Consider the following 16041-nt stretch of genomic DNA (forward strand, 5'->3'; position numbering starts at 1 on the left):
ACTTGATTTAATATGAGGATTTGTGTTCGAGGAGACGTATGACTGTGGAAGAAAAGATTTTTTTTCGAAGACAGATTGATGTGGCATTTTTTTTCTCTGCCTGCCCCTACAGGGAGCGGTGTGATGGTAGATAATAATTAACGAAATAAAGTAGAAGAAGCTATTAATAAGAACTTATCACGAACCGTCATGAGATGTATTAAATACATATGAAAATTGAAGTAGTGTTGTTTTCAATCATGAGTAGAATGGTGAATGTTACAGTGTATAAAGTGATCACTTAACCAGCCTGTGATAGGTCGTAAGCCCTGTAAATGCCCTGACTTCCATATTCCTTTTCATCTATGAATGCTGAGATATCAATAAAATATTATCTTATGAACTCATTATTATTTAATGTTTAATACTTCAGAAAACATTTGATAATCTTTTTTCAATTTATTAAAAAAAAAGTACCATGTTTTTTAACATGATTATTCAAAACCAAATAATTTTCTTTGAAAAAATACACGCATTCGTTTATTCTGCAGATAAACTTGTAAAAAGAATTTTATTGGCAAAAAAGATTTGTGATTTTTAGAAACCAAAACCCGAACGACTGATAAAACTTGATAATTTGATACGGTGACCACATTTTAGACATTTTTCATCAAATTCTTTTTCATACGACACATTCCTACATTGATATACCAAAACTCACATTTTTTTGGATATTATATTTCTGAATGCAACGATTTAAGGTGATAAATTGATATAAAGACTTGGTTATTGATTGAATTAAAGTATTCGTGAATCACTTAAATAAAATTAAGAGTAATACGATATTTGAAAATGATGCAATGAATGCATCGATAGCACTTGTCACAATAGATTTCATGAAAAAGTGGTATTCACCAAGTAAAACTTTAATTAAAAATAGATCAAAATGTTATGCGTAACATTTCGTACTAACGGTAGACGTGCTTCGCTTCGTGCAAATCAGTGAATTCTTATCTCATGATAATATGCAAGATCAAAGGTGTCGTTAGGTGGGTAGGTGAAGAAGAGGGCAATCATTTGCGCATGTGAGGAGAATGGAACCATCCAGACTCCCCCACATTGCATTGAATTGCTAACCCCAAGACAGACGACTACCGGGCAGAATACCAAAGAGACGGATTGACAGCTGGGAATCGACATTGCAGGAGGCTAGTCCCTCTTAAAAACAGGCCACAAGGCCTTCACCAAGAAGAAAAAAATCACCTCAGGGTGCTTTACAATTTGCGTTTTTTACGTTTATTCAGTTTTACAATCAGATATTTAGGTACAGACAGTTATAAGGTAAACAGTTATACGAAGTGCAATCAATATCTATGGGTAAGCGAAAATTTAAATCTAAAGAAAATTTAATCTAGTTACAATGGATAATAAATTCGGAAGGGTGGATTTCGGGTTTAGATCTAAATTCGAAAGAATTCTGGATCGATTTCAGATTCAAAGGAGGCTAATACCTATTAAAAAAAGGCCACATCTCGAAGAAAAAGAAGAAGTGAGGTCTGAAAGGAAGCCTAGAGCTTCTGTATCAGATCCGCGATTGCGATGGGAGCTTTTAATGTCGAAACGGCTCCCAGACTGGGAATATGGTCACCCTATTTTAACGAACGGTGACGGCTCTCACCTACTGTAAAACATTAATCACTTTTGTTCAGGACGTGCTTTGAATAAAAAGGCCATAGATTCAATAAAAAGTTATCTCCGTGAATTAAAATCTGTACTGTTTGAATGTAGCCGGTCTATCAATACAAATCCAGGCCTTTGAACGAATGTTCGATTTGTGCACGATTTTATTGCTTTACTCGTGCCATGAATCACAATTATTGCTTCTCTTTGCTTTTACACAAAACATAACTCAATTAAAAATTCGGGATTGTACAATTTACATATTTTATTTTATTATTATTTCTAAATTCTATAAATAAAGAAATTTAGAAATTCACAACATTTTGAGTGTATCCTTCAACTTGTTCACAAATCTGGATTATCTCCAATTTTAGGAGTAATTTTTATTTTTACTTTTTGACATCTCATCAAAGATGAAGATGAATATGGAAATTCGTCTCACCAATAGATGTCTCTAGTAAAGTTCTAGTGATATAGGAACAATGTTTCTAAAATTAGTTTATATATATACATAGAACTTCCAAGAATTTAAGTAGTGTGGTTGTCAATAATGGGTAGAATTGGTGAATGTTACACTTGTGTAAAAGGTCAAAATAAATGTTTTCATCATTTAATATAATTTTTGTTTAAATTTGAAAAAAATTAATTAGATGATTAATTTTGCGCCACGCTAAATCTGTTTGTATACTGCAGCTGTCTAGTCTAGTTCACTAATGTCAAGTATTGTTGACGTAAGATGCCATTTGAAAAAAGTAAAACATCTTTTTTTAACAATTGAAAAGTGAAATACGAGACTTTTTTTATTATTTACAAAAATACTTCAATTTCATACTTTTTCTATGAGCCTAAGCGGTTGATTATTAGAAATATGTATCAAATTGTGGTAGAGTGGGTTCGAACTAAGTAACTTTGACTTAAGAGTCCGCGACGCTAATCACGGGACGACAACCCGACACATCTTCTGATTAATTTTGTGATTAATTTTATTCCACCCTGTATAAGATAAAACGAAATTAAATCCGGGAAAACCTTACGAATACTTCCCTAATCTTTTTTATTGTAACTGCAGACAGTTGGTAGAATTCCATATTGAATTGTTGGGTAATATATCCAAAATGAAACAAGGTTTATTGGATTGAATTCTACATTTATTTATGTATATGTTAATACGTGACGCGTTTCGTCTTATTAAGACATTGTCAAACACTTTTTTTTTACTTGTGTTTGATAATGTCTTAATAAGACGAAACGCGTCACGTATTAACATATACATAAATAAACGTAGAATTCAATCCAATAAACCTTGTTTAATTTTAGATATATTACCCAACTACCCTAATCGATTAATTGAAAAAGTAACAGTTACCAATTAGTCACATCTCTAGTTCAGTTAACTTATTGAATGAAATTTTCCTCAATTTTCCGCTAATATAAGTAACAGAATATACGAGTACACAATTATATCCGAGAAGTGATCCATCTTGGCAATCAGGTATGAGAGGTAAAATACAAAACTGACTAAAGCTAATTCAAGTTGGCTGCGCCTGGTGATAAATTTCGCGTCATAACTCAACACCTGATAACTCGGAGGATGCGGGAAGTGAGTGATTGTGAAACTCCGAGCCGTCTCTCGGCTGCCAATATGCACAGAGAACAAATTAAAATTAATGTATTTTGTAAAATTGTTCGCGGTCTTGTGTTTGCTCAGAAAGATCCGTGGGCGTTGTTGAGGGATTATTCCCGTAATCGATAACGAAATTCCTGCTTTTTAAATGAGAAAGTATACACAGCATTTTGAGTGCGTCCTAATACAGATTCTCGCCAATTGAAAAATGAATACAAGAAAGATTTATTATCAATTGATATGGGTGTTTGTGATGTATTTTTTACATTTACCTTCCTTATCCTTACTATCCTACCTGCAGACAAGCATTTAAAAGTAGAGGCTTTGCGGGTTATTCTTTTATATAATAAAAAAATACCACACTCAATGCTGTATAGGGCACTGCATCAAATCGATTGTGTTAAGTTAATTGTTTTGAGGCAATGAAAATTTTCAATGGGGATTTATTGTTCAGTTCTTGAAATGAAAGTGTGTAAATATATGTATGTAAATTTCTCTTCAAAAATATATAGTGCATGTCATATATCTTCTCATCGCCGCAGGAAGGAATCGAGTTTTAGAGCTGTGATGACAGCCAGCTCGTTAAACATTAGTGAACAAATTATTATCGGACCATTGAAGTCTTACCGAACACAACAGATCTATTTTTATATATACTTATCACTTTGTGTATTAAAAAAATACTTGAAAGTATAAATGATTCTGAATTCTAAAAATCAACTTGCGCAATATTCTCAAACTTTTTTCGCTCTGCGCCTTCAATCTGTGATAGTTTAAAAGCTCCATTTTTGAATAGCTCTTCTTTATTTAGTTTTTAATGTTTTAATGACTTATTGAGTAGCGTGAACTGGTAGGAGACCTTTGAGATGTGGATGCATCGAAGAATGCTTCAGATACCCTGGATGGATTTGGTCAGCAATTCAAGAGTTCTCCAAAAAGCCAGAGCGAATAGGGAACTAATATCAAATACTAAAACCCGGAAGGTGTGTATGTGGGACATGTGATCAAAGGAGAAAATTGCAAGCTAGTGTAACTGATCATCAAGAATAAAATCGAAGGTCGAAGAGGTGTCGGAAGAAGTTGGATCTCCTGACGCCATAATATACACGAGTGAAGAGGATTACGGAGCGTCAAAGACCTGTTTCGGACTGCCCAAAATAGGGACACATGCTCACAAGTGGCCCGATACGATACGTAAAGAAAAATAAGAATGACTAAATGGATTCTGGAAGCAGGATAATGAATTACAATCAAAGTTGTATTGGCCAAAAGAGGTGTGTTAGATTTTGTTTGAAGTGTTTCTATGTTTTGGATCTTAAAGTTCTTTGTACGTTTCCATAAATTGTGCTAATTGTGAATTGCAGTTTGCTGGGAGGTGCTTTCTTGTGATATTTGATAGTAATTTTTAAATGAATACATATGTTAGGACGGTATTTCATTTTGCGGACCTTCATTAAAACAAAATGAAATTATTTCCAATATTTTGAGTGTCTCCAAAACCGTTCTTCATAAATCTGGGTTCGTCTACTAAGGAATTATTTATATTGACATCTTATACATATTTATATAATATATATGTATGTACTCGTACATATTTGGAAGCCCTGATATGCATGCAGAGACGTGCGTTATGAAGCAAAAAAGAAAGCCAGTTGACACATCACTCTAACTTATTCCAGTCACGTCCGATTTGTTCCATCAATGTGCGCCAATGTACACACAATCACGCATTATATTTAGCTACAGCTCCCGAGAAAAGGAAGCGAGGGCATTTCGAAACGCAGGAAGATTCAAAGGAAACCTTTGGGGAATTTCTGATCTCCGCATTCATTCTATCGCCCTTTGTGAGGAACTGATGATGTTCAATGAATGCGATGCGTCAATTACAGATAGTAGGTCTGAGATATTGAGATCTTTTTTAGTGTAACAAATTGAAATTGCTCTTTTAGAAGTTATGATATTTTTTGTATATTTTTAATATAGCATTGTTAACTTTGTGGTATGGTAATATAACACTCTCCTTATCATTCATCGTTCACTTTGTGTAATACCACTTTTATAAACACAAATTCGTGACTACCAGTTGGGAATAATCATTCCATCATCAGATCATGAAAATGATATTGTTAGACTTTAATAATAATAATTAAAGAACCCTTATCCGCACCCCAATGGTGCATAGGGCACTGCGTCATATAAACACAGTGTAATCTTGATCGTTTACACATAAGGGAAAGGTGATCAGCCCTCCGCTTCAGGTACCAGTTCAGGAAATATTGAATAAATATTACAGTGAAAAAATCACTTATATTTATTTTATCTTCCCTTGGGAATTGAACCCGGGACCTCCAGAATGGTAGCCGAGCGTGTTGACCATTACACTACGGAGGCGGACAAAGACTAGACTGTCATAAGTTTATTTTAACGACCTGATGATGGGACGATTATTCCGAAACCGGTAGTCACAAATTAGTGCTTATTAATGTGGTTTGTTCACTCTCTCCTCACAAAGTGAACAATGGATGATAAGGAGAGTGTGATACGATATTTTTTTTTATTTCCTTAAATAATACAGCGTTCAAATTTGAAATTGATGATTCATCAAAAGTCATCCATGATTTAATACTCTTGTTTTTACATTTTTGACATCTCATTTTCACAAGTCTGTGTATTTACAGATGTATAGGATATTAAAGAAATTTTAAAGAAATTTGAAATTTTTTATTTATTTCTAAATACACTGTTCATTTCTTCCAAAAAAGAAATTGATTAATTTTAAAGTTTTTTTTTTATAAAACGGTCTTTCGCCTTTAACGGACACCCTCCCCCCCTAATTAGTCCATTATATCGAGGTTTTACTGTAATGTAAAATAACAATTTTGTAAAAAAATAATTTAAAAGTGTTGACAAGAAAATCGATTTGAATATTGTTTTATTCATTTCCACGTCGCAATCAATAAAAATATCAATATCACAAGTGGAAATTGGCGATTGACCCAGATGAAAATTTACAATTTCCCATACGAACGTCACGAAAATATGGCGCGCAGGGAAATTGGAGTTTGATACCGTCCCCAGCGGAGTTGGTATTATGATTGGTGCAAAAGGGGATATACTGTTTGTACGATAAACAAAAAAACTCAATTTGAAAACTCCGAAAGAGATACGGCCTTACTTGAAACAAACGACCGAGAGTAGAAATAGATCTGTGTATTGCAACATCAGAATTTAATCAAGGTTGGGGAAGAAAAATACAACAGATACTGTTATTTATTGAATTGGAACATATTTTATTTACTTATTTTTTATTTCATCTTTCATACATATTTATGAAAAAAATAACTCCTGTAATTGGAGATAATCCAGGACACACTCAAAATGTAAATAAATTATCTGGTCAAATTATAAGCTTAATAATAAAAATGAAAATGGTATTTTCTGGCGTTTCTCATGTGTGTGATTATAATCCAGGATTTGGACCTCACATACTAATATAAGAGTTTCTGCTTAGTAAAAAGCTTCTTTACATCTCACCAATAGATGTCTCTAGTGAAGTTCTAGTGATTCAAGAACAAGGTTTCTAAATTAATTCATATATACAGAACTTCCAAGAATTTGAGTAGTGTGGTTGTCAATAATGGGTAGAATTGGTGAATGTTACACGTGTGTAAAGTGATCACTTAAACCAGCCTATGACGGTCGTCAGCCCCGTAAATGCTCAGACTACCATATTCTTCTTCATCTTTGATGAGATGTCAAAAAAGAAAAGAGAACAATTGTTTTATTGAAGAGAACCTGGAAACGTGCTAAAAATAACTAAATACAAACCTGACTTGATCAATTTTCAAAGGAGATGCTAGGACATTATTCGCAATAAGTAGTATTCTTATAGATACCTTACTCTCAAAAAATCAATGGATAAAACACTTACTAAGCATGAAATCAACATTTATTGAGTATATCCGTAATTTAATCTAAAATTAAAATGAACGGGGTACTAGAATAGCAAACAGATTTGGGTCTCAAGATTTTTCAAATTATTGTAATGTGCATATTTGGCTCTTTGGCTAGTACCTAAGTTTTCTGACCACTGGCCCAGATTAAGCCTTCATGATGACAATTTAGAAGTGTTTGAAGCATGGTAGTATTCAGAAAGATAAAAAAAACATTTAAAGCTAAAACAAAGTATTTTATTTACGAGTAATATATCGTATTATATTGGAAGTAATATATCGTACTACATTCAAATGAAACAATTCCTATTTTAGTGCAGCGTATTATTTTAATTAAAGTTTTTTTTGTGAGTGATCAGCATTAACCCTTCTAGTCCCGGTATGTATGCAAATTGCGCCCAGTTCCTGGATTTCAGTCTATGGAGCAAATTGCTAATCGAACGGATTCGTTTTGCGAAAGCTTTGACAATTATTATTCGCTTATGTTTCGTTCAGGGGATGGCGTAACAGGGTTAACGAGATCGAAAAAAATGTCAATTCATAATCGATCTGACAAAACATCTATGTTAATTTATAAAATATCAGTAGAACCATATCTTAAAGTGGTATTTCTAAATTAATTACGCAAACACGTTTTTTCACAAAAAAGCAATTTTCAAAAATCAAAAACCATATGAAAAATATGAAATAACTTAAAATTTATTTTTGGATACAAAAGTGTACACTGTTTTCTTTGTGTGTAGCATTCACGCGGTTTTCAAGTTTATACTCGCTTTAAAACAAGCTAGTATAAATATGAGTCGTTGAGGGGACTTAAGTTGAGTTTACACTCGCAAATTATACATTCATACTAGACATGTAGTTATTTTTTTTTGTATGGATTTGATACAATCTGTCACGAGATACGTTAATGGATATTGAAATATTGTAGGAAAAAAAAAACAAATAAAAATAAATAAAAAAGTTGGGATTTTAATTTGATATATTTTTACAGTTTTGATATTTAAAAAGAATATTTATTATAATATCAGAATAGGTTGGGGGTGTGTACATAATATAAATGAACTATAAAGCAGTGGGGTGAACTATCTCATTCCGGAACTGTCTGACCGGAAACCGGAATATGGTCAGGCGTAATAACTGTTATTAATGTAGTTTAAATGGACACCATATTATAGCGAAATACTCCGAAATCACGAAGCATAATTTGAATGAAAATTTAAATCAGTAGTGGGTAGATAAATAATTTAGATAGATACAGGTATTCCCATCAGAGAATCATCCTTTGTTATGAAAAGTAACTAATTAACTTACTAAAATCACGCCTCTCCTGCGCAGGGATAGGCAGAGAGATTGAAAATATTAAGAAAGGATTTTTGAGGTGTTTTGGACACATGGAGTAAATAGGTGACGGAAGAATGGCTAAGAAAGTATATTTAGCAAACTTGAATAGAAGTGGGCTATGGATTCTTGATAATGAATCAAACCAATAGAACGCCACACCAATTTGTACTTACAAACAATCTTCGCCCCTTCCACATTCACGCATCTCCTCATACATATCCACTGATTATTCCGACTCCTGACCTGACCAGTTTGACATGTATTTGAAAAACTTGATAACCCCGAGTTTTCCTCGGTCTTCGGCTTCTATTACCAAAAGCATTCGCTTACAAATTTGTTTTACTATTCTTTTTTCACTCGTGAGATTCACATGCCCAAACCAACTCAACACACCTTTCTTAATTGTAATTATTTATAAAATTGTCAATATTTTTATCTTATATGTATAAATATATACATATACATATTTGTGTATTAAGATATAAATTTTCCATGTTGTTCTGGACCATATTTTTTTTTCTTCTTTTTTATCTATGTTGAGATGTCAATATAAATAACTTCTAAGTGGACATACCTAGGACATATGTTGGAAAGGATTTAGACACACTCAAAATATTGTAAAATTTAATTTTGTTAAAAACGAGGCCCGCAAAACGAGGCGTAGGTGTATTTGATTTTGTAAATTTTGCAATATGTGCAATATTTGCTACATATGTATGTACGTGGAATATTTGCGCACGTATATGTGGAATATTTCATTTCAATTCTAACGTTGGCAAATTCAATATTGAAGTAACCGTTATACCCCCAACATCTGTCAATGTGTGAGTTATTGATGAATGTCCTGCATCCGCACTAATCCTGATTGGTCAGACAATGTTGTACGGACATCTGTTCAGGATGTCCCATTGTGCGCGTCACATTGTGGCGATTGTGTACTGCTGACTTGCCTACCGCTAACAAGCCTACCTAGACCCCGACCGGTGCGTTGAGGGTTAGGTGAAATCATTTTTCTATTTTTATTTTAAAATCATAACAAAATAACAAACATTGGTTTTAAGCCTCCACTCGTTTACGAGTGATTTTAGCTCTAACAAACAAAATATGTAAATTGTTATAACAATAAATAAGGGATATAGGAGGAGATCGAGTTAGAAGCAACAAAAATAACAATAATAATAACTCTAGCCAACAATTTACAACTTTTGTTTTGTAACTTGCATGAAAATATTGGGTTGATGCAAAAGTAATGACCGTTTTTTATGATCCCAGGTAAAAATTTTTTTTTTCATAAATTATGAATAGTATCTTCTTTTTTTATGATTTCATTGTATAAAGGATGCTTTCCCTCTACTTTCTATTCAGTTTTGGCCTGGCCAGAGTACAGTAATAACCCCTTGTATTTTTTCAAAATGTCGTTCGATAAAGTGCATTTACGTCATTGTTTACTTTATGAATTCCGTAAAGACAATACCGCGAGTGTGGCAACCAAAAACATTTGTGAAGTGTATGGAGCAGATGTCATCAAAGTTTGACAGGTACGAAGATGGTTTGCAAAATTCCGATCTGAAGATTTTTCACTCATTGATAAACCACGTACTGGGCGGCCATTGAAGTCTGATGACGACGAATTAAAAGTCATAATTGACACCAATCCACGTCTAACCATCAGGGAGATTGTGTCAATGATGGGAGTCAACCAAACAATCGCATTAAGACATTTGAAGCGTATGGAAATGGTTTCGCGGTACAACGTTTGGATACCTCATCAATTGTCGGCTGCCAATTTATTGGATCGTGTTTCAACGCGCGTTGCTTTGAGTGCGAGACAAAAACATGAACCTTTTTTGCATCGTTTGGTGACCGGAGATGAGAAATGGGTCGTGTACAACAACATGAAAAGAAAAAGACATTGGACTATACCTGGACAAGCCCCATTAACAACTTCGAAGGCCGAAATCCATAAAAAAAAGTTATACTTTGTGTTTGGTGGAATAATAAGGGTATTGTGTATTTTGAACTCTTGGAACACAATAAGACAAGTACAGCAGAACGATATTGTCAGCAATTATTCAAATTGAACATGGTCCTTCAAAAGGATAGACCAGAATTGGTAAACAGAAAAGGGGCAGTGTTTCATCACGACAACGCGCGACCACATATGGCTATGATGACCCAACACAAGCTAAATGAGTTAAATTGGGATGTTATCAAGCATCCACTGTATTCTCCAGATCTTGCTCTTTCTGATTTTTATTTATTCCGATCACTGCAAAAAAATTTAAATGATGAAAAAAATTATTCAATAGAGCAGGTAAAAACATCCCTTACTTCATTTTTCGCATTAAAATCCACGGAATTTTATACTACTGGTATTAATAAGTTGATAGAAAGATGGGAGAAGGTTATAAGAACTGATGGAAATTGTATCATTTATTAAATAAATAATACACAAGAAAAAAAAATTAAAAAAAAATATATGTAAAAAACGGTCAAAACTTTTGCATCAACCCAATACCTAATCTTTATGTGCTTTGCATAGCTGAATTCAAAAACGAAACCAAAAAAAATGTAGCACGTCAGATTTTTTAGTTATGGATATTTTTAATTCTGATATAGACTTAAGTTTTTCTTATTATTTATGTAGAAATATATACAAACATATAATGCTATCGTATTCAACATTAATGAGTTAATGTTATATACTTCCACTGTTACTCCATAATTATCGATACTTTTTTTAATCGCTTAGACCTTAGACTAAAACATGTCTAGCTACCAACCACTATTACGGTTTCAACGTATGGGGTCCATACAAAAAATAATATGACTGTAAAATCTAAACTTGACGTGATACAAGCTTGTCACCATATAGACTTTGAATAAGAACGATTAACTTAGTTCAATCAGTCATCAAAATTTCAGTTACAAAATCATTGTTGGCCAGTGTAGGTAATAAATTGATATTAAGGAAATTAACTGACAATTAAGTATTCAATTATTCACTTTCTTTATACGTATTACGGAAATCAAACTATTCCGCAAAAAAAATATGCGCAATTTTACACACATTTGAAAAATTCATTTATTTAGATTTTTTTTAATTGTATATTATTATGTATTACGTAATAAACAATTTCACGTGTTTTTCTTTTTTTAATTTAAGAGAAATATTTGTGTTTTTATTATTAACACAAATATTTCAATTTCATACTATTTATATATATATATATATATATATATATATATATATATATATATATATATATACATATATATATATATATATATACATATATATATATATATATATATATATATATATATATATATATATATATATATATATATATATATATATATACATATATGTATATATATATATATATATATATATATATATATATATATATATATACATATATGTATATATATATATATATATATATATATATATATATATATATATATATATATATATATATATACATACTACATAAGAACGGTTTACGTAACTCCTTTTTGATCTTCATCTATCTCTCTATTTTTCTCAATTATCGTAGAGTAAGATTACGTATGGAGTACTTTATATTCCGACCTTTGAGGTAATAACATTTTTTCAGTATTGTAATGTGCATCACATCAAACGTGTATAATGCATATTAGATTGTAAAATTGTAGAAAATATAGTACATAAAGTGTTTTTATCAAATACACTGTGAAGCATGCGCGTGGAGTCTAAACGTTAATTTCACAATCCCCGGTGATTGAACATCAACAACAAGATATGTAATGACTGGCGACTTACGTTTGCAGGCTTTGCGGTGGGAGATGAGCTTTGTGGGATCCCGGAAGTAGCCCTCGCGACAGTAGTGGCAGTGGCGTCCGGCGGTGAAGTGGCGACAGCGCAGGCAGACGCCCCCAGACTGGCGACCAGACAGCTTGTAGAGTTCCATGTTGAAGCGACACTTGCGCGCGTGGCCGTTGCAGTTACATTCTACAAAAAAAAACGTTAAAAATAAATAAATGTGTGTTTGATTCGTCTTCCAACCCTTATCAGCACATTTGATACTTCAATCGATGATCGATTGATCGGCAAATATCGAAGGTGCCTTCATTTCAGAACCCTTTACACATACGGGTGGGTAGTCGTGTGAATCGTCGAAAACATAGTCGAATGATGCGATCTATTTCAGATCTACTCATCTCCGTTATCCGTTTATGAAAACCTGTTTTATACTAAATCTGTACGGAATTAAAGGGAATATTAAGGTTTAAACGTTAGATATTTGAATAAAACGAAAAACGTGACTTCGCATACGTCATCGGATTTCCGTCATCGAACGTTTTATGACGTCATATGGTTCATGGTCTATGGTTTAAAGAGCTGTAATAGTAGTAGTGTGGATTGTTTGTTTACCACTACACTACCATTTGTGTTATACAAATACGAGGGGAGGGGGGGTGGGAGGGTGAACCATATACATCAACAAATAGAGCCGCCAATAATTTAGCAATGTTACCAATATTAAAATAAGTAAACCATTTCTGTGACGCCGTTCATTACCAACTTACAAAAATAACGTATTTACGAAGGCGAATTTTCCATAAGAAAATGATGAATGAATATATTGATTAAATCGGCTGTTATAAACACAAAACGAGTATAATACAATCCTTTATAGGTTGAGTACGTTAAATTAGATATTTCTCCCGTCTGATAATGACCCATTGACATCTCATCCGTAGGGTGAATAACCCAATGTCCGATATAATAAATAATATAAATATTGTTAAAGCATTATTAACATGATTGATTTGCGGCGATACTTATATTGAAAACATCAAATATGTATTTAGATTTGAACAAATTATTCTTTGATGTGATTTAATGTGGCGCTACAGTGCTAAGCAGCAGGTCACAAGTAACCAAAGAGAAAGTTCACTAAATTATTTGGCTATTAATCTTTCAGGAAGGTTTACGGGTTGTTTGATGTAATATTTCAATAAATTAAACGGGTCTCCTTAACCCCGTGGCCGCTACTGTCACTAGGCAGAAAGGTCCCGATACAAATCTGAAGCTGTCAAAGTGTCCCCATTGGAACTGCGATAAAGGGCCAGTCGGCGGAGAAATGACAGAATTATTAATGCATATTTTCACATTTGACACTTTTATCGAATTATTAATCGCGTTTTTATTCAAATTCTCTTTTTTATTATCATTCTACTCGCAAGTAGGGCTCTGGCTTAAGTTGTCATAGTGTCATATCATTTTATAATAAAATGAAATATTTTCTATTCTTTTTTATTTCTCAAGGATATTATAATTAATTTTATAAAAAATGAAATATAAATATAGAAATATTTTTCAGTAACTTACTAATTTTAACGATAGATGTCGTAGAGACGATTTTGTTCGGAATAGCGGATGATGATTTCAATCCAAACATACAAATATATGTATCTCTTTCAAAATTTGATAATTCGCTCTCTCCTTTCAACAACGTCATATATTAAAAATCGTAAACTTTCAGTTGTGCATATTTTCGGAATATCCCAGCAAAAGCGGTATATTTTTAACCTAATATTTACCCGCTACTGGGCAGAAAGTTTTGTTTTCGCATTTTGAAGAAACGGTATTGTTTAGTTATCTTTTTAAATATAATTAATATTTTTCAAATTGAGAAAAAACATTCAGGTTTCACCTAAAAAGATCTGTTGCAAAGTAAAAAGTTCAATGAGTAGCTTGATATTTATTTTAAATACATTTTATGAAATTTATAAACTTTAAAAACGACTCCTGAAAGATCAAAAAAATAAAGGAGCGAAATTGTGTTTTATTTTTATTTTTTGAGCGAATTGTGTTTTATTTTTATTTTTATATTTATCTTTAACAAATTGGAAAATTTTCCTTGCCTATTATGCATAAGGATTTATAGCATATTTAGTTTATATGTCTTAAAAATTATGGTGGATCTCTATAGTTAATAATAAATAAATAAGGTTGATCCCTAGAAACAATACAATAAATAGAAAAAAAATCAATAAACACAATGGATTCAATATCTTAATTTAATCAAGATTTATCACATGGTAATTTTTTGTCTTATTTGTCTTGTCATATGTTCATAATAAGACACCACTTAATATGATAGATCTTTATGTCCTATTTCCTTATAAATTTTTGTCAACTGCATATTCTGCTTTCAATTTTTTTTTAATTGGACATACTCACACTAAATGAAAGACATCTTGTGATGACGTCTCATCACATGTATAGAGTTTCGTCTAATTTTAAAACGGAAAAGGTATTCTTGAAATGCTCCATGACCCGTAAAAAATGAGTCAATGCAATTTTCAATTATTTTTATAATTAAAATGTAAGTCGGCTATAAAATCACTAATAATACTTTATTATAACTTAATTATTATGTCTACCGGTTTCGAAGCTAACCGCATTTTTAATCAGTCTTGATCAAGACTGATTAATCTTCTTGATCAAGACTGATTAATCTTCTTTATCAAGACTGATTAATCAGTCTTGATAAAGAAGCGGTTAGCTTCGAAACCGGTAGATAGACATTATAATTAAGTTAAAATAAAATATTTATAGTGATTTAAAACAAAGTTACATTTTAATTTTAAAACGGAAAATCACAAAGTTAGTGCTTTAAATATAAATTATATTAATTTTTTTTGTTGAAAATTTAAAGAATTTTGTATAATTCTAAAGAAATTTTTCGTTATGTTTCAAATAAATATGGTTGTCTATCATTGAAAGAATATTGAATGTTACAGTCACTTTAGCGATCACAAAAACAAGCCTATGTAGGTAGTGAAGGGGTTAAACACAGGAGATTTGTAAATGCCTTGTATCGCTCACCCCGCCACTGGCAGCAGTCACGGACCTAACCCTGCGCTAACCTCCGGTCACCCTGTAGGCCGCTCGTGTTCACGAAACTGCCACCGAGACGTTCTGTTACACCCACTACTTCATATCCACCCGTTACACAATACCTACGTACATAATGTATCATTATTGATTACCCCAATGTTGACTTTGTCCACTTGTGTATTTCATTCCGTAAAAATAACGGTCAATTTTTAACTTTGGTCTGTATTGGATGTAAAATCAAACACTGATTTTTTGAGTCTACTAAGTTGAATTTTACTGTTTAAAAAACTCACACATAAAAATTAATTTCGTGACAATTGTTTCGCCTAGTTATGGCATTTTCAAACGAATGCTGTAACCATGCGAAACTTAGTAGACTAAAAAAATAGTGATTGATTTAACATTTAATACATAAATTAAAATGGAGTTCTTCAAATTAAACGCCAAATGTATTCTGACTTCTACATTAAGCCCTAAAATGAGATCTTAAAAATAGTCTAGTTGAAAATGCCTCAAAATTAGTAAAAATGGTATTTTTTACAAAATTTACTTTGGGTACAAATGGC

General features: G+C 32.2%; 1 protein-coding gene across 6 annotated transcripts in view; it reads right to left on the reverse strand.

The window, feature by feature from the left end:
* Positions 1–16041, reverse strand: part of NetA (Netrin-A) — a 335944-nt gene that overhangs the window by 89441 nt on the left and 230462 nt on the right. For all 6 annotated transcript variants that reach the window (XM_088259914.1, XM_088259909.1, XM_088259912.1 and 3 more), the window contains one exon: positions 12389–12577. In XM_088259914.1, the coding sequence (XP_088116040.1) occupies positions 12389–12577 (189 nt within the window). The remainder of the gene's footprint in view (positions 1–12388; positions 12578–16041) is intronic.

This window comes from Brachycentrus maculatus, unplaced genomic scaffold (assembly GCF_059751285.1).
Source record: "Brachycentrus maculatus isolate JH-2025_06_01 unplaced genomic scaffold, ASM5975128v1 h1tg000121l, whole genome shotgun sequence".
Taxonomy (NCBI): domain Eukaryota; kingdom Metazoa; phylum Arthropoda; class Insecta; order Trichoptera; family Brachycentridae; genus Brachycentrus; species Brachycentrus maculatus.